General features: G+C 38.8%; 1 protein-coding gene across 7 annotated transcripts in view; it reads left to right on the top strand.

The window, feature by feature from the left end:
* The window catches only part of LOC106873104 (uncharacterized), a 271,061-nt gene that overhangs the window by 200,627 nt on the left and 43,273 nt on the right, over positions 1 to 27,161 (top strand). For all 7 annotated transcript variants that reach the window (XM_089338906.1, XM_052975587.2, XM_089338907.1 and 4 more), the window contains one exon: positions 20,292 to 20,472. In XM_089338906.1, the coding sequence (XP_089195032.1) occupies positions 20,322 to 20,472 (151 nt within the window). In that variant the 5' untranslated portion in view covers positions 20,292 to 20,321. The remainder of the gene's footprint in view (positions 1 to 20,291; positions 20,473 to 27,161) is intronic.

Raw genomic sequence — 27,161 nt, 5'->3', positions numbered from 1 at the left:
GAATATAAATGGGATGGTAGTGTAGAGCAAGGGAGGGGTGGATGGTGGAAAAGTGCCAGGGCATAGCCTCAAGGTACAGGGGTCAGAATATAAATGGTAGGTTATTGCTAAAGGTGCATGAGTAAGGAGTAGAGATTTCACATGAATGCAAAGAGTGTGGGGCGGAGTAATGTAGTGACTGGTAAAATCTGTGTACATAGAAGGGGTGGAGGACAACAGGATAGCAATGATGCAGTGGGCAGGATTGGGGAGCATGAAACAAGCATAATGCATGAAAAGAGGAAATGTGAGGAAGAGAAGAGGTATAGTTTGGTTAATTAGGGAAGGGTTTAGAAAAGTTTTTTTTTTTGTTGTTACATGTGGGTGGGACCCACAGTGCTTCTAGAACTCAGTTTCGCTGAAGTGAGTGAGTTGTCTCAAGAATTTCATATCGCCAGACGTCTTGTTTCATTTTCATCTCCTCCATGAGGTCCAACATCCTGAGATTGGTCCTCACCACTTGTCTCCCTCTTCCACAGGTGCCATCCATTCTCAGTGATTGGCACTTCTTCATTCATATGCATCACGTGTCCAAACCAACATAGTCTTCTCTGATTCCTCTTATGCCCAATGTTTCTCTCAAAACATTTGCACAAAGTGTCATTCATGCACACTGATGTTGCACATCCAACAGAGCATACTACCTTTGTTCCTCTCTGTCCTGGGCATATCTTCTGCATTCAGAGGCCAAGTCTCACTATCATGGAGTATAGCTGTCTGTACACAAGCATCATACAATCTACCTTTCACTCTGAGAGAGAGTCTTTTCCTTGCCAACAGAGGTAATAGCTCTCTGACTACCTCCATCTAGGTAACAGAAACTATCTACAACCGCTTGGGCATTTGAGAGAATCTAATTTTCACGTCAGAAATTTGGACACCTTTTCCACATCTTTTTAATGGATAACTGGAAAAGATATTTGGATGATTGTTTCATCATATGGAATGAACCCTATGAAAAACTTCTAGAATTCAAATCCATTCTTAATAACATACATCCCAACATTCAATTCACTATGGAATTCAGCAAACATCATCTCCCTTTTCTTGATCTCTTAATCATAAAAACACCTAATAACCAAATCACAACCGACATCTACCACAAACCTACAGACTCACAACAATACCTCCTTTTTAGCTCATGCCACCCAAAACACACCAAGATAAATATCCCCTTTAATTTAGCTAAAAGAATTTGCACCATTGTCTCTGACCCAACCACTCGAGAAATACGCTTACAAGATCTCAAAAAAAACACTGTTACAACGCCAATATCCCTCCACACTCATAGATCTTGGAATAAAACGTGCCAAGGAACTTGACAAAAACACACTAAAAACCAACCAACATAATAACACACCCAACCCCAAAATACTTCCATACATCTCCACCCATAATCCCAATAACATCGAAGCATTCACCACAATTAAACAAAACCTCCCCTTACTCACCACAAACCCGAAAATGAACAATATCATTAATACACACAAAGTCCTTAAATGCAAAAGGCAACACAAATCTTTGAAAACATTATTAACCAATTCCAAACTACATACACCACTTCCACCCCCATCAGTTAAAAAATGTGCATGCCCTAATTGTGGCACCTGCCCCTACCTACTTGAAGGCTCTGAATTTACCTTCAAACGAGGAACAAAGTTTAAAATTAAAACCAATTTCTCTTGTTCCTCGAGTAACCTCATTTATGTCCTTACTTGCGCAGGTTGCCAAAACTTCTATATCGGACAGACGAGCCTCCCATTACGTAGAAGAGTAGCTGTCCATAAGGAACAAATAAACCTCCCTCAATACCGCCAAATTCCACTCAGTGGCTACATAGACTCTTGTGCCAGAAACAAAAACCCTAAATTCATTATATTCCCTTTCTATCAATGTAAAGACAGAATCTCCACACAAGAAAGAATCAACAAGGAGAATCTTTTCATAGAGAAATTCCAACCATTTCTTAACACACACACCCCTCTATGAACAGACACAAACTTCCTGTTTGGGAAAAAAAGAGTTCATAACTCTAACTAAAAACACTTGTCTCCCCTTACACACACTTCCTGTTTTGACACCACATTTCCTGCTTAACACAAAACTTTTAACCCTTTTTTTAAACCTAACAAAACTCTCAACTCTCATGCATCCTTATTTTTCCTACCAATTTATACATGAACTACTATTGAACTACAAAAGCTCAAAGACAATATAATGTATGGGTATATTTATTTTTTTTATATATTATTGTTTTATATATTATTTTCTTCATTTTGTACTTTTTTGTACTTTGTAAAAAAACATTTTCATTCTCCTTCTTCTTGATAATTTGCTTCATCGCAATGAAAACCGGTTAGAAAAAATCTTTATTAAATTATGCTCCCAGTTCAGCATTCTGGCTTTTTTTCATTTTCCTATTATTTCTCCACGTGCGGTTAACACAACCCCACTATTTACTGACTTATATATATATATATATATATATATATATATATATATATATATATATATATATATATATGTATATATACTTTACCTCTTGGTATTAATACTACTTCTGCTGCTAATAAATATTTTTTATCAAGCTCACTGGCTAATTACAACACCGGTACCTGTTATTCTATATATTACTTGCTGAGAGATGAGTTGCTGCTATCCATAGCAGTCGAGCATCCATCATTGACTAGACCAAGGCAGGTCAAAATCCTGTGATCTGGTGGTCTTGCCACTGGAGGTAGCAGGTATTTCTCTCTCCACTAGCAATAGAAACAAGAGTGCATTTTGCACCAAAAAGCCAATACAAGAGTTATACCACAGTATAGTTTTTTCTAACAGTTCATCCACATTTAAGTGGAGATAGATATTACCTCTTGGAATTAATACTGTCTCTGTCACTAATGAATATATATACATATATATATATTAGTACTAATAATAAAGACTATGGAGACTTTACATCCACAGAATTTGTCTTATAGTTATATACAGCACATTACAATGACCTACACTTGTTTCCACTGCATATTATGGAATTACCCAATGGAAGAATTCACAGAGTGACTAACAAATATCATTTCCCTTCATCTTGGTTTTAGAAGACAAGAATGGTTTGGAGATAGTGTCTTATTAATGGTGTAGCTGCACATATTTCTGTGCAGTTGTTACTATTGTAGAGGTGTGCAACAAATATTATTATTATTATTATTTGTTGAGTTCTGTGTATTCTTCCGAATTCTATGTATTCTTTTGTTGGTACACAGAATGCAATTATTGCTGTAAATATGTGCACATATGCTGCTGTCTGTTGAGGTGTGTGCAGCTTATTGCAACATGTGTATGTGGTCGTGACCTGTGGTTTTATTGTTGGCACAACTCTGTGCATTATGTTAGTCTGACAGGTTCTGTGTTCTTACTGTTGACACAACTGCACTCACATTAGCATTTGATAATTTTGTATTCAGTGAAGGCGGCGAGCTGGCAGAAACGTTAGCACACTGGGCAAAATGCTTATCAGTATTTCGTCTGCCGAGGTTGACTTTGCCTTTCATCTTTTGGGGGTCGATAAATTAAGTACCAGTTAAGCACTGGGGTCAATGTAATTGACTTAATCCCTTTGTCCTTGTTTGTTCCCTCTATGTTTAGCCCCTTGTGGGCAATAAAGAAATAAGAAACATTAGCATGCTGGGCTAAATGCTTAGCGGTATTTCGTCTGTCTTAACATTCTGAGTTCAAATTCCACCAAGGTCGACTTTACCTTTCATCCTTTCAGGGTCGATAAATTGTGTACCAGTTGCATACTGGGGTCGATCTAATCAACTGGCCCCTCCTCCAAAATTTCGGGTCTTGTGCCTAGAGTAGAAAAGAATATTGTATTCAGTGACACATGGTTGGTGGCATTGCATTGTGTGTGCAATTGTTGTTGTTGACCTTATATGTGCACATGCTATTGTTGCATGCCAGTACTAATGGCACATTTGTGCACACAATTGGGCTTGTGTATATGCCATGAAGTGTGTCAATATCTTCTTAAACTGTCATGTTTTATATCAATAATGTAATCAATATTCTCCAATGGATGTAGGAATGTTGTTATTGTATACCACTGGCATCTTCAGCCCATCCACCACTACCATTCACCCCACCACCACCACTACATCAAGTGTGTCCATTATATCTAGTTTGTTTCCTTTGTTGTTTGTTGTTGTTTATGTCCAGGTCAACTTTGGTCAAGCAGATGTATCTGATCAAAGATTTTTTTCCCATGGACCATGCATGCAGGTCTGTCAACCAAATTTCCTTCAAATCTTCACCTACAATCTTATATAAAGAAGATGTTGGTTAAAACGATGAGCAAGTGATGACTGAAACATCTTTGGTCCTACATCTGCTCAGTCAGGATTTGTAAAGGGACTAAACAATAAATAGTGTCTTTTTCCAAGAGAAGCAAATCTGGATTTGGAGGCAATTTGGCTGCTATTTCTAACAGTTTGAGCAACCACATAGAAAACTACTTTATTTGCATGGTTGATAAACTGAGTACCCATTGTGGCCTGTCAAGAATTTTAGAAGTTAGGAAGTTCAATTTTAAGTTGGTTATTTAATAAATGTTGGGTCATTGTTGTGTTTGGTGTCACAACTCCACTTTTTCATTTCAATTTGAAGTCTGCCTTCCCTGCTTCATGGATTGTTTCATATCCTCATCCCCACCCCCTGGGATTGGAGCAACCAGACAGTGGTCAGTGTCTAGTGAGGGTTTCTAGAATGCTAGATATTTGGGGGATTCATAATGTCTCCTTTGCAGTAGGTTAACTGCCATGGCCTATGTTCACTGTACCCTAATGGTGATGATCACTGTATCCTGGGAGCGAAGTTAGCTAAGACACATTTGTACTGAATTGGCAGGAGGAAATCCAAAAGTAAACTGAACCTGGTGACCAAACAAGTCATACGTCTGGACCTCCACCTCAAAATGATGTGCTGGATTTCTGAGAAATTAATTATTAAGTTTCACATAGAATCAGCTACAATGATGTTTACATAACCACATAATTCCTCTCAAGTATGGGGTGTCTTTAATAGTGAATATATATTCAAACTCTAACCACGTATGTATTCTCTTTGTGGTGAGTTGTAATATATATAAAAAATCAAAGAAGGAAAATGCACACAACATAGTTTTAATATATTTTATACTGTTTGTCAACCAGTTTCGCTTTCGCTAATCATGACATTAAAATTTATTTAAATACGTATTTTCATAAGAAAAATTTTTTTGTCCATGTTTTGTGTGAAGTTTATGAATAAATGATTCAACAAGTAGAAAAATCTAAGGGGAGGTAATTGGTGATCATTATTATTGTGAACAGGGGAGATAATCTTTCGGTAGAGGGGGAGATTACATATACACAAAAATTCAAAGACTAGAGTAGTAGGGAGGAATATGTACAGTGATGGGTATGTAATCATGAATTAAAATATGTATAGAGATCAAAGTTGGTTATGCGTGCATATTTAGATGTGTTCTGTATTTTTTGATGAATAAATTTTCTTTATTTAAACGTTCTTGTATAGAAATTGTATCTTTGCACTGAGAGAAGAGGGAAACTATGAAATTTGGTTTGGTGTTACCTGCACATCTCTCAATGTGTTCACTTAAAGGAATCTGTCTGTATTGCGGGAACCAGATCTGCTCTTTATGTAGAGTGGTTCTCCGTCTCAATGTCATACTTGCCTGTCCTATATAGTGATGTCCACAGCCTGAGCAGGTTATTACATAAATTAGATTCTCAGAGGCACGAGTGAAGTTCATTTTAATTGTGAACCTCCCTCCTTGTTTGAAAAGGAAATCTGAGCCTTCAAGTAGGTTGGGGCACGTTCCACAGTTTGGGCATCCACATTTTTTAAACGTTGGTTTCGTGGTTGTTGTGTAAAGCTTTGCATTTGATGAATATTTGTGCTTTCAGGATGTTGTTCATTTTGAGGTTTCTAGTTAGTAAAGGAAGATTTTGCACAATAGTGTTGTATGCCTCATTGTTTCTAGGGCTGTGGGTTGATATATACAGTAGTGTTTTGAGATGAGGTATGGTGTTATGTTTTGCTGTCCTTAGTGTTTTTATGTCTAATTTCTTGGCATGCTTAATTCCTTCATCTATAAATCATCATCATCATCATCATCGTTTAACGTCCGCTTTCCATGCTAGCATGGGTAGGACGATTTGACTGAGGACTGGTGAAACCGGATGGCAACACCAGGCTCCATCTAATTTGGCAGAGTTTCTACAGCTGGATGCCCTTCCTAACGCCAACCACTCAGAGAGTGTAGTGGGTGCTTTTAAGTGTCACGTGCACGAAAACGGCCACGCTCGAAATGGTGTCTTTTATGTGCCACCAGCACAAGAACCAGTCCAGGGGGCACTGGCAACGATCTTGCTCGAAAACCCTACAAGGCCAGTCAGGCGGTACTGGCAACGGTTACGCTCAGGATGGTACATCTTATGTGCCACCCGCACAAGAGCCAGTCCAGGGGCCCTGGCAACGATCTCACTTGGCTTGCCGGGTCTTCTCACGCACAGCACATTTCCAAAGGTCTCGGTCAGTAGTCATCGTCTCGGTGAGGCCCAATGTTCGAAGGTCTTGCCTCACCACCTCAGCCCAGGTCTTCCTGGGCCTACCTCTTCTACGGGTTCCCTCAACTGTTAGGGAATGGCACTTTTTCACGCAGCTATCCTCATTCATTCTCACCACATGTCCAAACCAGCGCAATCTTCTCTCTTGCACACCACTACTGATGCTTCTTATGTTCAGATTTTCTGTCAAGATACTTATACTCTGACGGGTATGCACAATTAAATTACACATCCAGCGGAGCATACTGGCTTCATTCCTTGCGAGCTTACACATGTCCTCAGCAGTCACAGCCCATGTTTCACTGCCATGTAGCATGGCTGTTCGTACGCATGCGTCATACAGTCTGCCTTTTACTCTGAGTGAGAGTCCCTTTGTCGCCAGCAGAGGTAAGAGCTCTCTAAACTTGGCCCAGGCTATTCTTATTCTAGCAGTTACACTTTCAGCGCACCCACCCCCACTACTAACTTGGTCACCCAGATAGCGGAAGCTATCTACTACCTCTAGTTTTTCTCCCTGGAATGAGATGGAAGTTGTTTCCTGTTTGTTTACAGTGTTTATTGCACCTGAACATCTGCCACATACAAAAACTAACTTCGTAGTTAATCTGCCTTTGATATTGCTGCACCTCTTATGTGTCCATAGCTTGCACCGGGTACATCTTATAGAGTTACTACCTACTCCTTTACTGCATACTGAGCAGGGCCATCTACCTGAAGGGGTTTGTGTTTTATCTACCTTCCTACTTATTAGGATTTTGGTTTTTGCTAGGTTGACTCTAAGGCCCTTCGATTCTAGTCCTTGCTTCCACACCTTAAACTTCTCCTCTAGTTCTGATAGTGACTGCGCAATTAGTGCAAGGTCATCAGCATAGAGGAGCTCCCAGGGGCAACCTGTCTTGAATTCCTCTGTGATCGCCTGGAGGACTATGATAAATAGGAGGGGGCTGAGGACGGAACCTTGGTGGACCCCTACCTCTACCCGGAATTCATTACTGTACTCATTTCCAACCCTCACCTTACTGACAGCATCTCTGTACATGGCTCGCACAGCTCTCACTAACCATTCTTCTATTCCAAGTTTCCTCATTGACCACCAAATAAGGGATCGGGGGACCCTGTCAAAGGCTTTCTCCATGTCAACGAAGGCTAGGTACAGAGGTTTATCCTTGGCTAGATATTTCTCCTGCAGCTGTCTCACTAGAAATATGGCATCAGTGGTGCTTTTACCTGGGACGAACCCAAACTGCATCTCATCTAAATTGATTCACTCCCTAATTCGTTGGGCTATGACCCTCTCCGTAACTTTCATAACCTGATCTAACAGCTTGATGCCTCTGTAATTATTAGTATCTAAAGCATCACCTTTACCTTTGTAGCAGTTTACTATGGTGCTGCTACACCAGTCATTGGGTATGACTCCTTCGTGTATCACCTGGTTCGTAATACGGGTGACTAGGCTGTAGCCAACACTGCCAGATATTTTGAGCATCTCTGCAGTGATTCCTGATGGGCCGGGGGCTTTCCCTGTCTTCATACTCTTAATTGCTTTATCTACCCTGGTACTGTCAACTTGGGATAGCTGGTCCCTCTGTTGGGTTGACATATGGCAGGCTCTCTTTCTCCCATTCATTCTCTTTATTAAGCAATCTATCGTAGTGGCATCTCCAGACCTCTTTCTTTGCAGCCTCATTTAGTGCAAGCGTACCATCATACAAGCGAACACATTTCTCTCCTACAACATCACTATTCTCTCTCCTACACTGTCTTGCAACACGAAATACCTCGAGTCTTTGGAGGGTGGATATTGTCTTTCATTTAGTGTTGTTCTGGGGTCTTGAAGATGACGGTCCAGAACAGTTCAATCTGACACTATTGTGCAAATCCTTTTTGCCAAATTAAAGGAGATATTTATTTTGATGTGTCTTGGGTGGCATGAGCTAAAAAGGAGATATTGCTTCAAGTCCATTGGTTTATGATAATAGATATCAGTTATAATTTGGTTGTTGACGTTTTTTATCATAATATCCAAAAATGGGAGCTGTTCTTTGCTACATTCTATTGTGAATTGAATGTTACAGTTTATATCATTTAGTGTTGATTTGAATTCCAAAAGTTTATCAATGGTCTCCTACCAAATGATAAAACAGTTTTGTCTTATATAATGATGAAATGGATAACTATATTTTTGTAGTGCATATATGGTGAATTCAAAATAAACCCATTATCAGGTTTGCAAGAACAGAGGCTGTTTTCATTCCCATTGCAATTCCGCATTTTTGACGATAGTAGGTGTCATCAAATAGGAAATAATTGTTCTGAAGTATAAATTGTAAAGATTCAATAATAAAGACCTGATTTATGCATTCCGGAAGTACTTTGAGATACTTTTCCAACCAGAATTTGATTGCTTTTTTTCCATAGTCATGTTGGTGTAAAGATTGATAACATCAAAGGAAACCAATAATGCCTCTTCATTAATCGTTTTTGGTAGGTGCTCTAGCATGTTTAAATTGTCTCTAATGAAACTTTTGATGTATTTCAGCAAGGGTTTCAGTTGGATGTCTAGAAAATTGCTTAGGCGGTGGGTTTCACAGGCTGGCCCAGCTATAATGGGCCTTAACTTTAAGTCTTCTGGCACTTGGATATTTATGTATTTGCCTGGTGATTGTTTGTAGGCTTCATTAACTATCTTGCTCTTTTGTATTTTAGGTAGGCCGTAAAAAAGACTAGGTTTACATTTGAAGTTCGTGATATAATCTGTTTCTTTTTCTGTCAGGCCTTTTCCATGTAGAAGTATTAAGGATGCAAGATTTTTCATTGTTTTTGTTGTTTACAGATTACAACTTTTTCGTAGAAGGCATCGTTTTCTAGCGTGGATAATACTAGGTTATTGTAGTATTCTGTGTCCATCAGAACTACAGCACTTTCTTTGTCTGCTTCTTTAATTGTCAGGTCTTTGTCGTTTTGTAGTTCAATTAGATTTTTCCATTCTAGATTGTTGAGGTTTGAATTAATATTTCATTTATGGAAAGTATATGGGAAATTTTGGATATGGTCACAGAAGTCATCTAGTGTTTTATTCCTACCTTTAGGTGGAAGATAATTACTTCTGTTTTTAACCAGAGACTCATCTTCATTGTTGTAGTCAGTTAGTGCTTTTGTGAGTCATAATTTTCATTATAGTTCGATCATCGTGGGGTTGGGGTAAATTTAATCCTATTGCTAGTATACTGATTTTTGTTGCAGAGAGTTTTCTTTGATGAATCTATTACTTTGGGTTTCTCCTGTAAGTTTTGCTCCAATATGTGTCCCTGTTTCTCTCAACTTGGTCTAAAAAATGTTTACTATAATTTGGTTGGTAGAAGTTATCAGAATTATCATTGTTATTAATTATATCAGTATTATTATTTATTATATTGGGATTCCTGGGAGGTTAGTGTTGCTGTCTGGGTAAATTGGTTGGAAGTACGTAGTTCAGGTTTCTTCATTGGAATAAATTGTTGGGATGCTTAATTATGTTTGGGATGTTGAGGAGTTGTTTGTGCTGTATGGGTGAATAGGTTGAAAATCTGTAGGTTGAGTTTCTTTGTTGAGGGGTAGAGGAAGTCTCTTGGACGTTTCTAGTTGCTGGGTAGAAAAAATTACTCCTAACCCTAAACTGGCTTCTTCTAGTATTTTCTTATTAGTGAGTTGTCCCTGTTACTAGATTGAGAATGGTTTACTTCCAGGTGAGAAGTCAGTTTTGTTTGTTTGTGTTCTTTTGGATGTTTATAGTTTGATCTAGGTGGACGTGTATTTAATTCTGTTGATGTACTTGTTCAAGATTTTTTTCAGGAAGGGGTTATCTGAGGTGTAGTCTCTTTTAAACTGAGCTTCATAACTAAAGAAGAAATTATCACTGTTTTCCCATCATCATCATCATCATCATCATCGTTTAACGTCCGCTTTCCATGCTAGCATGGGTTGGACGATTTGACTGAGGACTGGTGCAACCGGATGGCTACACCAGGCTCCAATCTAATTTGGCAGAGTTTCTACAGCTGGATGCCCTTCCTAACGCCAACCACTCAGAGAGTGTAGTGGGTGCTTTTACGTGTCACCCGCACAAAAACGGCCACGCTCGAAATGGTGTCTTTTATGTGCCACCCGCACAAGAGCCAGTCCAGGGGCACTGGCAACGATCTCGCTCGAAAACCCTACAAGGCCAGTCAGGCGGTACTGGCAACGGTCACGCTCAGGATGGTACATCTTATGTGCCACCCGCACAAGAGCCAGTCCAGGGGCACTGGCAACGATCTCACTTGGCTTGCCGGGTCTTCTCACGCACAGCACATTTCCAAAGGTCTCGGTCAGTAGTCATCGCCTCTGTGAGGCCCAATGTTTGAAGGTCTTGCCTCACCACCTCAGCCCAGGTCTTCCTGGGCCTACCTCTTCTACGGGTTCCCTCAACTGTTAGGGAGTGGCACTTTTTCACGCAGCTATCCTCATTCATTCTCACCACATGTCCAAACCAGCGCAATCGTCTCTCTTGCACACCACTACTAACGCTTCTTATGTTCAGCTTTTCTGTCAAGATACTTACACTCTGACGGGTATGCACATTTACATTACACATCCAGCGGAGCATACTGGCTTCATTCCTTGCGAGCTAACGCATGTCCTCAGCAGTCACAGCCCATGTTTCACTGCCATGTAGCATGGCTGTTCGTACACATGCGTCATACAGTCTGCCTTTTACCCTGAGTGAGAGTCCCTTTGTCGCCAGCAGAGGTAAGAGCTCTCTAAACTTGGCCCAGGCTATTCTTATTCTAGCAGTTACACTTTCAGCGCACCCACCCCCACTACTAACTTGGTCACCCAGATAGCGGAAGCTATCATCAACTACCTCTAGTTTTTCTCCCTCGAATGAGATAGAAGTTGTTTCCTGTTTGTTTACAGTGTTTATTGCACCTGAACATCTGCCACATACAAAGACTAACTTTGTAGTTAATCTGCCTTTGATATTGCTGCACCTCTTATGTGTCCATAGCTTGCACCGGGTACATCTTATAGAGTTACTACTTACTCCTTTACTGCATACTGAGCAGGGCCATCTACCTGAAGGGGTTTGTGTTTTATCTACCTTCCTACTTATTAGGATTTTGGTTTTTGCTAGGTTGACTCTAAGGCCCTTCGATTCTAGTCCTTGCTTCCACACCTTAAACTTCTCCTCTAGTTCTGATAGTGACTGTGCAATTAGTGCAAGGTCATCAGCATAGAGGAGCTCCCAGGGGCAACGTGTCTTGAATTCCTCTGTGATCGCCTGGAGGACTATGATAAATAGGAGGGGGCTGAGGACGGAACCTTGGTGGACCCCTACCTCTACCCGGAATTCATTACTGTACTCATTTCCAACCTTCACCTTACTGACAGCATCTCTGTACATGGCTCGCACAGCTCTCACTAACCATTCTTCTATCCCAAGTTTCCTCATTGACCACCAGATAAGGGATCGGGGTACCCTGTCAAAGGCTTTCTCCATGTCAACGAAGGCCAGGTACAGAGATTTATCCTTGGCTAGATATTTCTCCTGCAGCTGTCTCACTAGAAATATGGCATCAGTGGTGCTTTTACCTGGCACGAACCCAAACTGCATCTCATCTAAATTGATTTGCTCCCTAATTAGTTGGGCTATGACCCTCTCCGTAACTTTCATAACCTGATCTAACAGCTTGATGCCTCTGTAATTATTAGTGTCTAAAGCGTCACCTTTACCTTTGTAGCAGTTTACTATGGTGCTGCTACACCAGTCATTGGGTATGACTCCTTCGTGTATCACCTGGTTCGTAATACGGGTGACTAGGCTGTAGCCAACACTGCCAGATATTTTGAGCATCTCTGCAGTGATTCCTGATGGGCCGGGGGCTTTCCCTGTCTTCATACTCTTAATTGCTTTATCTACCCTGGTACTGTCAACTCGGATAGCTGGTCCCTCTGTTGGGTCGACATACGGCAGGCTCTCTTTCTCCCATTCATTCTCCTTATTAAGCAATCTATCGTAGTGGCATCTCCAGACCTCTTTCTTTGCAGCCTCATTTAGTGCAAGCGTACCATCATCCATGCGAACACATTTCTCTCCTACAACATCACTATTCTCTCTCCTACACTGTCTTGCAACACGAAATACCTCGAGTCTTTCGTCCTCACGGCGCAGAACTGCACGGAATTTATTTCTTCCTACTCACAGCTGTCTTTCCATAGTTTTGTAACACTTTCCAAAAGTTGTTCATCAGCATGTTTAGTGAGTTTGGTGTGTATTTCTTCATCAATCGTTTTATATTTTTGTTCGTTATTCAATGCACTAAGTTTAAGTAACTCAATCTCTCTTTTCATTTTTTCTCATGCTAATTTCTCCCTAAGTTTTCTTTGTTGTTCGGGTTCTTCTGGGATTGGTTTGATTTGTAGTTTGCATGGCAGAATTAATGGTGTTGAGTTAATCCATTTTTCATATATTTCTGCCTTATTACTACTTTTTATCGTGTTCCAAAATGAAAATTTTCTTGTGTTTTAAGATTTTTGGACCAATTATGGCTAAAGCAGCTTTGGGTGTGCTGACATTGGTATATTTTCATTATGGCTTAGGTATTTTGGTGATGATTCTTTTTCAAAGTTGTTTGTGAAAATTGAGTGCAATATTGTGCATAGTTTGTTCAAATTTTGACTAACTTTCTCTGTAGATTGTCTTCTCTGTTCGATTTCAGTTTCTTCTCATGTGCGATAATCCATTGATTTTGTTAGTTAGACTAACTAAATTTGAGTTAATTTCTTTTAATTCCTTCAATACGTCCTTGTTGGTAATTTTATCCAATGTGGTAGGTTTCGTCGGCATTTTCCATTCTACGTGTGGTAAATAGTAGTAACAGAAAGGGAGGAATGTTGATTATCCCCACGTGGTGAGTTGTAATCTATATAAAAAATTAAAGAAGAAAAATGCACACACACTTTACATAGTTTTAATATATATATATATATATATATATATATATATATATAATATTAGTTAAAGAATAAAAAAACTGGGTTAACGACTCAACATATCACACCCCCTCAATGAACATATATAAGAAATACAGCATAATCCGTCAAACATAAGGAATAATAAGAAATGCAAGAAAAATAACGCAAGAAGAAATAATGAATAAATAAAAATAGCATATAATATAAAAAATTTTACACACGAATATATTGTTTCAACCGATAACATGGAACTGAAAAAAATTGAGTTAAAGGTATAAAGCAATACACGTGAATATCATTTCATAGAAGTTAAAAGAGTTAAACTTAATACGAATAAAAATTAATACAGAAGGAGTAAACATTTCAAATATATAATATAATAATATAATATAATATAATAAAATATAATATAAGTTGATATAGTAAAATAAAATGACATGAAGAAATGAGGTACCATAAAGTAGTCTATCAGTTGAAAAAACAAGGACAGAAGTGATTTAACACCACTTAGAATTAAAGTTCAAAGTTTTTCAAAGCCCTCGGGCACATTTCACACCCCAAAAACAGAAGACACCAAAAGGTAGGTTCGCACCAATCCGGCACACACATATATATATATGTATACTCTCTCTCTTTTACTTGTTTCAGTCATTTGACTGCAGCCATGCTGGAACACCGCCTTTAGTCGAGCAAATTGACCCCAGAACTTATTCTTTGTAAGCTTAGTACTTATTCTATCGGTCTTTTTCACCAAACCACTAAGTTACGGGGACGCAAACACACCACCATCGATTGTCAAACGATGTTGGGGAAACAAACACAGACACACAAACATGTACACACACATACATATATATGCAGGCTTCTTTCAGTTTCTGTCTACCAAATCCCCTCACAAGGCTTTGGTCAGCCTGAGGCTATAGTAGAAGACACTTGCCCAAGGTGCCACGCAGTGGGAGTGAACCCAAAACCATGTGGTTCGTAAGCAAGCTACTTACCACATAGCCACTCCTGTGCCTATGTATCATCATCATCATCATCATCATCATCGTTTAACGTCCTCTTTCCATGCTAGCATGGGTTGGACGATTTGACTGAGGACCGGATGGCAACACCAGGCTCCAATCTAATTTGGCAGAGTTTCTACAGCTGGATGCCCTTCCTAACGCCAACCACTCAGAGAATATATATTATATTCACTTACATATTGATACAGAGTATAAACACAACTTTAAATAGTAAAACTGTAATACCTGTAAAATAGATTTTAATATTGGCTACAGATATTTTGAAAGGTGTTCACGCATATTGGTGGTACATGTAATAAGTATATAGTATCACACTTTCTTTCATATTTGATGGTTCTAATATATTTAAATATTGACCATGTACATTAAAGACATATTCGAGTCACTATAATAGTTGTGCCTAGCCATGTGTGCAATTCCATTTGTGTGGTTCTTTAATGGAATTGAACAGTGAGTGCACATGCACAAACCTGGCTGTATTTGTTCTTCTATAAAATTAAATGAGCTTGGTTTTTTAGTGAAAGAAATTTCTAGCATTGTTACAAGCTAACTCCCCTTGTAGCAGTGTATTTTATGTTGGAGTCCAGCCATGGGATCCTGACTCCTCCTCTCTCCCCAATATACCAATATAGAGTCCTAGATATATAAAAAGATGGGATGGTCATAGCCAGAACACCTTTGATTATAGGTCTGCTCAAACACAATTGACCTGGAGATAGGTAGCCTTAACAACAATACTGGACACTTAACATTTTTTATAAGGTATATTTCTGACAACTGTCATTTTCTCTCTGTCTCTTTCTGTCTGTCTGTCTCTCTCTCTCTCTCTTTCTGTCTGTCTGTCTGTCTCTCTCTCTCTCTCTCACACACACACACATACACAAATCTTGCTAATTCAGATTAATTAATGAAAAAAATTACTTTATAATGTTTCTTTTATCCCTTTCAATTTATTATCATCTGAGATGTAATGAGAGTGACTTCCAGTGGCTGTAAAATCTAATAGTTCAATGCCTGATTTTGTCTGGTAGAATTTAGGTATTTTTAGATATTTACAAAACAGTAGTGAAAGCATTGAATGAGGAGAAAAGCAGCAGTGAATGGGGAGAGAAGTAAGCAGAGCACGGAATGGGGAGAGAAGCAGCAAAGCCAGTAAATAAACTGTATTGTTATAAAAATAATGATGAGATGTTGCTGAATGGTTGAGTGGAACTGATGATGGTGATGGTGATGGTGGTGGCAGTTGTTGTTGTTAAGGTTATCTGTGTTGGAGGTGGACTTGTCCAAAGTGTCTAAGGTTGTATTAGTATCACATGTGAACTAAGACTTGTCATAGTTACTGAGGTGGAATTACTGGAGGTCTGCTACATGGATTCAGTGTCATAGGTATACTAGAGCAATATTTCTCAAAATTGGCTCCAAGAAAACCCAGGATTTCATGAAAAAATTCCAAAGTTCCACAAAATGAGATATGTTTTAATAAAATTTAAATAAAAATTTTAATTTATGAAAAAAATGGTTTTCATTATCTCAAAGTAATTATTAAATGAACATGGACTTCATTTATAACTCATTCATGAACACACAAAGTAATATTATAACAATGTGTACTTCATGATAGCATGTATCTCATGACAGCATGTACCTCATGACATCTTCATTAACACAAATATGGAATGGTGCTTTCTGAGGGATTTTGTATCAAAGAACAACTTCTAAGAGATTTTATGCCTGCTCAAAGATTTTTTACCTGCTCCAAGTGATGTCAGTAGACAGTCAGACATTGGTGTTTTAGTGACAGACAGCACTTTGGTCATCTAGAGTTGAGTAGAAACTTATCCAATATAGATATCAGTAAACAAAGCATTTGTTGATGTGAGCAGAAGCTTACCAAGTTAAAAGTTAAATCAGTATTTACCCTTAAAACTGCAGAGATCAAAATAATGATGTATACATCATTTACATATTTTGTAATCATCATTATCATCATTTAATGTCCCTTGTCTAGGATGGTAAGCTGAAAGGCTGCACCAGACTCAGTATGTTTCTATGGCTGGATGCCCTTCCTAACACTAACCACTATGAGAGTGTAATGGGTGCTTTCACATGCCACTGATACGAGTGCCATTTGTGCAACACAAGTATCTGCTACAACTGCAGTTTTACTTAGCTTGATGGGTCTTCTTCTCAAGCATAACATAATGCCAAAGTCTCAGTCATTGCCTCTGTGAGGCCCAATATTCGAAAAGAGCTAAACCATTTGGCTTCTGTGAGGCTCAACACTCAAAAGGTGCTTTTTATTTGCCACCTGCACAGGTGTTGGTTAAGTGACACCATCATCATCCACAACTGCGATTTCACTTGGTTTGATAGGTCTTCTCAAGCATAGCATATTGCCAGAGGTCTCAGTCACTAGTCATTGCCTCTGTGAGGCCCAAAGTTCGGAGATCATGCTTCACCACCTCAACTCATGTTTTCCTCAGTCTACCTCTACCACACTTCTTGGCACTTCTTTACACAGCTGTCCTCATCCATACGCAACACATGACCATACCAGTGCATTTGTCTCTCTTGCACACCATATCTGATGCCTAACTTTTCTCTCAAGATGCTTACACTCTGTCGAACATGCAGACTGACATTGCAAATCCAGCGATTTTTTTATTGCCCACTAGGGGCCAACATAGAGAGGACAACACAATCTGATTTTAGGGGTCAAATGAAACATTATGACATAACATTGAGATGCAGTTAAAAATTTAATACAAAACATATAAACGTATGATAAACAAATAAAAGACAAAACAAATGGAGTGGTGATTTGAGTTCAGCTCCGACACCACAAGCCCCAATCCACCACTGATATCAGCAATGTACTCCTGACATGTTCACATAGTTACATCCACTCACAACACTCATGCCACGTACTTCCATCTATCATTGAACATTTTTTCCAACAGCCATTTCCTCTCCAGCCACACTTTCCTTTTTAGACAAAACATGAAGTATCTCTGAAGACTGAGGCCAGAGATGAAGCTGTCTGTCATTATTCCTTTCATTCTCGTCTTCCATACCACCTCTTTCGTGATTGCTACTATTATGAGAAAACAATTCTTACCTTCATTCGACAGGAAATCAGGTGGGTCAATATTTAAAATTGACTCAGATGATAGCTGTACTCTTCCTGCACCAGACAACAGATGTTCCGCATCAGCCGACACCTCCAAGCACTGAACAATAGCATGCGGGGCGGTTTCCCTACCCCACCCACATCTTGGATAGATCAGTGTATTGCATTAACTGTGTCTTGCGAGCTTATCCTGAATGGGCAAGGCTCCTTGGTAACATTTCCAGGTCAAAGACTTTTGGAAATTATCCTGAGTCTTCAGCCCAAATGTATGTTAGAATAAACTGTCAAGTTGAGTAGATCCAGAGTAAAACGTAGATTCAACTTTTGATGTGATAAATATATCTATCTACTCCTCTACCCAATGTATTGAGTTCTTTATCAGATTCTTTGAGATCTGTGCAATATAATTTAGTATACTTTACAAATCGTACATGACAGGCTTCTTCCAACTTCAGTCACAAGACTGAAGTTAGCCCCAACACAAGTTAGCCCTTGTCCATGGTAGAAAAATCAGCCAACAGCGGGAACAATACTTAAGCCATGTGGTTCTGAAGCAAACTTCTCGATTTAATCATCATGCATGTGCCTATATATATATATCATTCGCCATGATAGATCGCTAGCCACTGAACATTCTTTTCTTCTCTCCTTGTTTCTTTCTGTGTTCCTTTCTGTGGAAGAGCGTAGGCTTGAAACATTAAAGACTTTTTCACTTCCCGAGCATTATACTAATACATCTGTTTGTTGTCTACACCACCTGTCTTCATCTTTTGTTTTTTTGTGAATTCTCCCTATATATATATATATATATATATATATATATATAGAAAAAAATTAAGGTACTCAGAAATCTGGATGTTTGTACATTTACTAATTTTTATTAATGTCACATATTAAATAAAGCACTTTTCACCTGGTCGTGCAGGATTTTCAAGTGTCCTGTACCCATATATGCATATATATATGTGTGTATGTATATATATATATATATATATATATATATATATATATATATATATATATATATATTATTTATATTATTATTATTTAATTGAACACCATACATCCATTTCCAAGTAAGTTTATCTTCACCCTTTTGATGCGACTCTACTCTATACTGTTTTTCGCCTCCTTCTCTAATTCCCTTTTCTCTCCCTCCCTCTTTCACTGTTTTCTCTCTCTCTCTCTCTCTCTCTCCCCTCTTTCTCTTTTTCTCTCTCTTATTGCTCACATGTGACTGTCGTCCATCTTTCTTTTCTTCACATGACCATCTTTCTCTTCCTGCAGGGATGTTCAAAAGACTGGACGTTTTTTTCTCTTCTATCCTTCCTCTTTTCAAAGAAAATGTTTCTCCCAGCATTCACTATTTTCCTCTCGTTCTGGTCTAACGACCCTCCATGTCTGTTTTCGCTCGGTTTCCTTGTATGTCTCCACTGTCCTGTTTTCGTTCCCAACTTTGACCCTCCATAAATCCTAAATTTAATTTTAGAATTTATGGGAGCAACTGTCTTTGAAGACTCATATTGTCATTGAATGCTCGAAATGAGGAGTAAATAGACAGCCAACAACTGATGAAGGGTTGTTTCTCTGTGTTTACTTATCCTGTTTTCCATTTTTTTCTCGTTATTTGCATATTTAACTCATTTGTTTTCGTATTTCATGTTATTTACACAGTTGGTGATGTCCTGTACCCATATAAGCATTAGGAAGGGCATCCAGCTGTAGAAACTCTGTCAAATCAGTCCTCAATCAAATCATCCACCCCATGCTAGCATGGAAAGCGGACATTAAACAATGATGATGATGATGATATATATCTATATATATATATATATATATATATATATATATATATATATTAGAAAAAATAAGGTACTCAGATATCTGGATGGTTGTACATTTACAGATTTTTATTAACATGTAACATGTTTTTATAAATTAGCGCTTGCATCTATTCTTGTAGAAATCTGGAGAATCTACAAGAATAGATGCAAGCGCTAATCTATACATGTGACATATTAATAAAAATCTGTAAGTGTACAACCATCCAGATATCTGAGTACCTTATTAATTTTTCTAATATATAATTCCTGCACATCACCTCCAAACCTTCTAATATATCTATCTATCTATATATATATATATATAAGTCAGTAAATAGTGGGGTTGTGTTAACCGCACGTGGAGAAATAATAGGAAAATGAAAAAAAGCCAGAATGCTGAACTGGAAGCATATTTTAATAAAGATTTCTTCTAACCGGTTTTCATTGCAAAAAAGCAAATTGATAATTTGATAATTGCTTTTTCGCAATGAAAACCGGTTAGAAGAAATCTTTATTAAAATATGCTTCCAGTTCAGCATTCTGGCTTTTTTTCATTTTCCTATATATATATATATATATATATATATATATATATACACACACACACACACATATTTTTATATTGCATTTCCTCTTTAACTTTCAGAATCAAGTTTTAGTAGCAGATCATATCTCAATGTTGTTAAAAGGGACAATGGGCTGCGGCAGAAGCAAGCCACATTCTACCTCTTCCCTAGAGGAGGTAGATAAGGACTGCAGTGCATCCATGAGAAAGCATCCAAAGTCACATGCATGTAAAAAAGGTGACAAATCATCTCACAGAATCGGTGAGTAACCAACAGGTGTCATGTTTTTTTATGTATTTTTGTTATCTTGTTTAAATTGTACAAAAGTCTTGAATTGTCTTACTATTTCTCCACCATGCAATTCCTCACAGTTGCCAGTAATGTTAGGCCCCTCAACTTCTTTGCTGGTTACACCATGTACATGCCCTAGCTTCAACTATAAACCAAATACTAAGGCCAGAAAATACATAAGCTCTAATCAATTGCTGACCCCTTACCCTAATCCTACATGAAAGCTACATTAGTGTATTACTGCCATATCTAAGACACAGCTCTTATTTCGCACATAAACATTTTAAACTTCATCCAAAAGAAAGCAGTTAAACTAATAAGTATTGACTCACTCACCAAAACTGTGACTTATAAATGTACTCTGTCCTATCTCTGCCCCTTCTCTTTGCTCTCACAAAAGCCTCTGATGTTGCTAGTTGCACCGATGGCTGCACCTTCCTCTTAGGTGTATATCTTGTTGTTAAACTTAGATATATGGCCGTTGAGTGTGGTCTTGGTACTCACACCCACCATATGTAGATGTGACCATCTTTTTTATATGAATATATTTGTCACATACCTGTGATAAATAAAAGACATAGAGATAGATAAAGTAAATAAAACTAAAGGGCATGGATACATACAACATATGAAGCGAACCCATACATACACACACACACACATGAAATTTCATGGAAGGCCATAACAATGTCAACAATACAACTAGCAACGTCAGCAGCAGTGGCAGTGCCAACAATGGCAATAACAACAACAACTACCATGATTGCGACATGCACATAAACATATGCGCACATAAGGATACACATCTTAGAAGAACAGAATGGAGTAAGTGGAGCATGAACACACACATAAACGATAAGTGTCACTGAAGAGGTCACAGGTGTGTGACAAACAGATTTCCAGACAATGGACATGAGTTAGAATAATAAAATAAGACCAGTAATAAATAAGTGAAGAAAAAAATATCGTGCATGTGTTTATTTAGCAAAAAAAAAAAAGAAAAATTGACCATCCTGAAATACAACAATATCTGTTTCAGCACAATTTCACATCAGGAATCTTGCAAAACGAATTGATAAACATACACACACACATACATTATCATCATCATCGTTTAACATCCGTTTTCCATACTGGAATGAGCTGGATGGTTTGACTGAGATCTGGAAAGCCAGCGACTGCACCAGGCTCCAATCTAATCTGACAATGTTTCTACAGCTGGATACCCTTCCTAAACCGACCACTCCGAGAGTGTAGTAGGTACTTTTTACGTGCCATCAGCACAGGAGCCAGTCAGGCGGGCCTGGCATCAATCATGTTCAGATAGTACTTTTTAAGTGCCACTGGCATGGGAGCCAGTCAGGGAACACTGGCATCAGCCACATTCGGACAGTGCTTTTTACCTGCCACCGACACAGGAACCAGTCAGGAGGCACTGGCATTGGCAACGTTTGGATGGTGCTTTTTGCATGCCACTGGCACGGGGAGCCAGTCAGGCGGACCTGGCATCAACCACGCATGAATGGTGCTTTTTTATGTGCTACCGGCACGGGAGCCAGCCAACGGGCACTGGCTACAGCTACAATTTTGGTTTTACTTGACTCAACAGTTCTTTCTAAGCATATCATATTGCTCAACGCATCAAGAGTACTTTTAAATGGGCCAGACATGCAACACTAGCATCAGCCATGGCTGTGATCTCACTTTAGTCGCCAGGTCTTCTCAATCACAGCATATCTTCAAAGGTTTCGTTCTCCTGTCACTGCCTCTGTGAGGCCCAACGTTCAAAGGTCATTCTTCACCGCCTCATCCCATGTCTTCCTGGGTCTACCTCTTCCACAGGTTCCTTCCACAGTTAGAGTGTGGCACTTCCTCACACAGCTGTCTTCATCCATACATGACACATGACCATACCAGCACAGCCATCTCTGTTGCACACCACATTTGATGCTTCTTATGTCCAACTTTTCTCTCAGGGTGCTCACACTACCGTGTATGCACACTGACATTACACATCCAGTGGATCATACCAGCTTCATTTCTTTCAAGCCTATGCATGTCCTCAGTAGTCATGGCCCATGTTTCACTGCCGTGTAGCATGGCAGTTCGCACACATGTTACATACAGTTTGCCTTTCATCCTGAGTGAAAGGCCCTTTGTCACCAGCAGAGGTAGGAACTCTCTGAACTTTGCCCAGGCTATTCTTATTCTAGCTGCTACACTCTCAGAGCAACTACCCCCACTGCAGACTTCGTCACTTAGGTAGCTGAAGCTATCAACTACTTCTAGTTTTTCCCCCTGGTGTGTGATGGAATCTGTTTTCTGTCCATCTTCAGTGTTTATTGCTCCTGTGCATCTGCCACACACAAAAACTATCTTCCCAGTTAACCTTCCTTTGATATTACTGCACCTTTATGTGTCCACAGCTTACACCGGGTACATCGTATGGAGTTTCTACTCACCCTTTTTCTACAGATTGCGCAGGGCCATCTACCTGAAGGGGTTTGTGATTTGTCAGCCTTCCTACTTACTAAGACTTTGGTTTTTGCTAGGTTAACTCTAAGACCCTTCAATTCTAGACCTTGCTTCTACACCCTAAACTTCGTCTCTAGTTCTGGCAATGACTTGGTTATTAGAGCAAGGTCATCAGCATAGAGGAGCTCCCAGAGGCAGCCTGTCCTCTATTATTGCCTGGAGGACTATGATGTATAAAAGGGGGCAGAGGACTGAGCCTTGGTGAACCCCTATGTCTACCCGGAATTCTTCACTATACTCGTTGCCAACCCTCACCTTACTGACAGTGTCCCTGTACAGGGCTTGCACAGCTCTTAACAACTGCTCGTCTATCCCTAATTTCCGCATTGACTATCAGATAAGGGATCAGGACCCTGTCAAAGGCTTTCTCCAAGTCAACAAAAGCCGAATACAGAGGTTTATCTTTGGCGAGATATTTCTCCTGCAGTTTCCTTACCAGAAATATAGCATCAATGGTGCTTCTGCTTGGCATAAAACCAAACTGCATCTCATCTAGACTAACTCTCTCTCTTACTAATTGGGCTATGACCCTCTCTCTGACTTTCATCACCTGATCCAACAATTTGATACCTCTGTAATTATTTCTATCTAAGACATCACCATTACCTTTGTAGCAGCTGACTATAGTGCTGCTACACTAGTCATTGGGTATGACTCCTTCATGAACTACCTGATTTATGATGCGGGTGACAAGACCACAACCCACACCGCCTGATATTTTAAGCATCTTAGTGGTGATTCCTGATGGGCCAGGTGCTTTCCTTGTCTTCATATCCTTAATTGCTTTATCTACCAGGGTACTGTCAATTTTGGTAGCTGGTCCCTCAATTGGGTCAACCTTTAGCAGACTCTCCTCCTTCCATTCATTCTCCACATTCAGCAGTCTTTTATAATGGCATCTCCAAGCCTCTTTCTTTACAGTCATTAAACGCAAGGGCACCATCTTCCATGCATTTTTTGTTTTGTTTTTTCTCTAAAAAAATACATACATAAATATATATATATATACACACACACATACACACACACACACACACACACACACACACACACGCACATGTACACATATATACAAAGTATGGGGGTTTAGTTCACAGGGGATCTAAACAATTAGTTACGCTAGGTAAGTGCTGTCACGGATTACTGGGGCTCCAAGGTTATAGTCGAGACAGTAGTTATGGAGCCATTGCAGATTTCCAATGCAGCAGATATATAATTGTTAAACAAGAGGTCAAACATTAAGGCAAGGCAAACATCTCAAGTCATATACGATATTATTACAGGAAGAAATTCAAGATCTTAGAGCAGTTTCTGGCATATTCTCGAGTATGAGATATTCCGTCATCAGAGATAAATTAGGGAAAAAATATGGAAAATGAGAACGGTATATGTCAGTAAGATGATAACATAGAGGAAGGGAGTAAGAGAATAAGGAGAAGGAAAAGAGGCATAAAAGTTCATAGTTCAATTTTCCAAAGTTACATCCATGAGTGTAATTCTTTAGGTGCAATCCTGCATATATCCATGTGGGTTAAAGTCCTTATATAGTAGACATCCCAAGAAAAAGACGCTAACATATCCAAGTTCAATAACAGAATGATAGCAGAGGTGGCTGTTAATTGGTAAAAGTAGAGAAAAGAAAAGAAGTAGAAAGAGGGGTGGATAGAGTGAGGTAGGGACTGGCTAAATGATAAAGTAATGCGTATGGTGTCTAAGAGTTGTGTATGGGGTAGCCAAGAAGATAAGAGAGAGAGGATGAAGAGGTAGAGGAAGATAGGGTAAAAAAATAGAGCGAAATGAAAGGAAAGATATCCCGTAGTTTCAAAGTCTAAAGTTGTTGGGGAGGAAGTTTTGTATCATTTGTCTGTCCTGGCTAAGGTCAGTGGCTGCAGAGTTATTTTTAGCCATGGGGCTATGTGTGCATAGGTGGTCAAGAAAGTAAGAGGTAGTTGAATATTAAATTATTTATGAGTGGGAGTTGGAGTTAGGGGTTTATATTAGGGGATTTTTGGGGGTAAGGTTTAAAATAAATTAAGGATAAATTAAAGAATTAATATTTATCTAATAGTGTGATGAGGTACGGTAGATACATAAGAGGTAAGACATAAGATAGAAATAAGAGTTATAAAGGTATAGGAGGGATATGTGTTAATGATCATAGGAGTTTGTATGTGGGTGCTATTAGTGGGGGATGAGCTTACATTTAGATTTATGAAAGAATTTAGATGTGTGAAAGAATTTGTGCTTACACATAGTGAAGGCCTCATATTTATTAAGCAATTATGATGAGTTGTGCGTTAGAATTTTCAGAGCTTCTTTTAAGCAAAGTCTACAACTAGAGTGTTGGACCTGATATGGGGCACCCAAGCCTATTATTTTCCAGGAAAGTTTATAATTCATTTTTCTATTAATTAGATGGTGTATGTGGCTAGCTATTGATGTGGAATTACTATTCTCCTTATATTTAAGCAAGCTTGAATGTGTGTAATACCTTTGTGTTAGAACCAATGTAGTAGCTACAGGAATTATTTACCATGTTGTGAACAGTGCATTGGTATACGACATTGAATCTTCTGCATTGGGCTTGCAGTGGGCAATCTGCCTGGGATCTGCAGTTGCTTTATCAGTTCCACTGTGGTTAATTGGAGAGAGAGATGAGGTAGTGCTGGTAGTGGCTTGGGTGGTATTATGTGAATCGATCGTGATATTGCTGCTATTATTGCTGTCGTTTCTAATATCTATGCAATCGTTACCATTATTATTGTCATTATTATTATTATTATTAGTAGTAGTAGTAGTTTTGGTAGTGTTACTAGTAATAGTAGTAGTAGCAGCAGCAGCAGTAGTTGCAGCAGCAGGGGCAGTGGTAATATCATTAGTAGTAGTGTTAGTATTGGCAGTAGTAGAGGAGGTAGTATTAGTGATGTTATCATTACACTATTAATAGTTGTGTTAGTGGTGGGAGTGTTAATAATAGTACTGTTTTCAGTAATGGTAATATTGCCAATGGTGTTAATATTAATATTATTGCTATTCCTATTAGTAGTTGAAGTATATGTATTATTAGTTTGTAGTAGTTATAATGTAATTAGTATTGTTAGTATCAGTGTGCCTATTAGTGTTTGCATTTATTTCAGGTGTGCGCCCATTACCCTCAGAGGTGGGGACTATATTATGTAGTGTTCAGGCTATGAGTGTTAGATATGTTATTGCGATCGGTGTTAGTATTTCTGTTGTGTAGGTCTATGGTAGGGTTGTATGTATTTAAGTAGTAGGAGCTAAGTTTGTTTGTTAGATGAGGTGATAATAGATTCTATATTTGGTGCAGGTGAATAGGATAATTTCAAAGTGGATCTGTTAAAGATAGAATGGTACTTGTTGTTACATGGGAAATTGGACTCTACTATTCTAAAGAATGCTTTAGTAAGGCCCTTAACATTTAAAGCGAATGGAGGTGTATACCAGAGAATAGATCTCCTGCCGCTTTTATTAGGCAAGTTAAGGGAGGTGTAATTCCTAGTGAGTGTTAGAGAGTTGGGAGGTCTAATGCTAATATTAGTGCTCGTAGATCTAGTGTTATGCCTGCGGGTGCTAGGTGGGCGAGATTGACTGATCATAGTAGGAGGGGTTGGATTTCCAATATTTGTACGGGTTTGTCCCAAGCTAAGTTTTGAGAGGTGTTCCTTAAGTCTAGTGTTGGATATAAATCTAATTTTCTGGGAGAAGCCACTAGCAGCTGGAACTTGATTATAGTAGTTGGCATAGTTATTGAAGATTTTTTCATTGGCAGATAGATCGGATGTTCTGATGGATATGCCTTTGATTATGCTCTGGAAAGTAGATTTATGGTGGCTAGATTCTGTGTTGATGTATCTAAGGTATTCATTGGGTTTATGATTTGGGAAGTATAGTGAAGAGTTTAAATTTAAAGTAACATCTGGAAATTTTGCTGTCCTGTAGGAGTTTTCAAAAGAGATAGATAAGTCAAAGTTTGCAAAGAATTTGTGTTTTCTAGTTGTTTCTAATACAGAACCATAAGTTTACATTTAGTTTTTCTCTAATGGAGGGTATGACTCTGTCTAGTATATTTGTGCTAATTTGTCCTAAATCCAATTTGGTGAGTC

Source organism: Octopus bimaculoides, chromosome 21 (genome assembly GCF_046866305.1).
Source record: "Octopus bimaculoides isolate indiv1 chromosome 21, ASM4686630v1, whole genome shotgun sequence".
Classification (NCBI taxonomy): domain Eukaryota; kingdom Metazoa; phylum Mollusca; class Cephalopoda; order Octopoda; family Octopodidae; genus Octopus; species Octopus bimaculoides.
The sequence above is the reverse complement of the archived record's forward strand: the minus strand, read 5'-3'. Positions and strand labels throughout refer to the sequence as shown.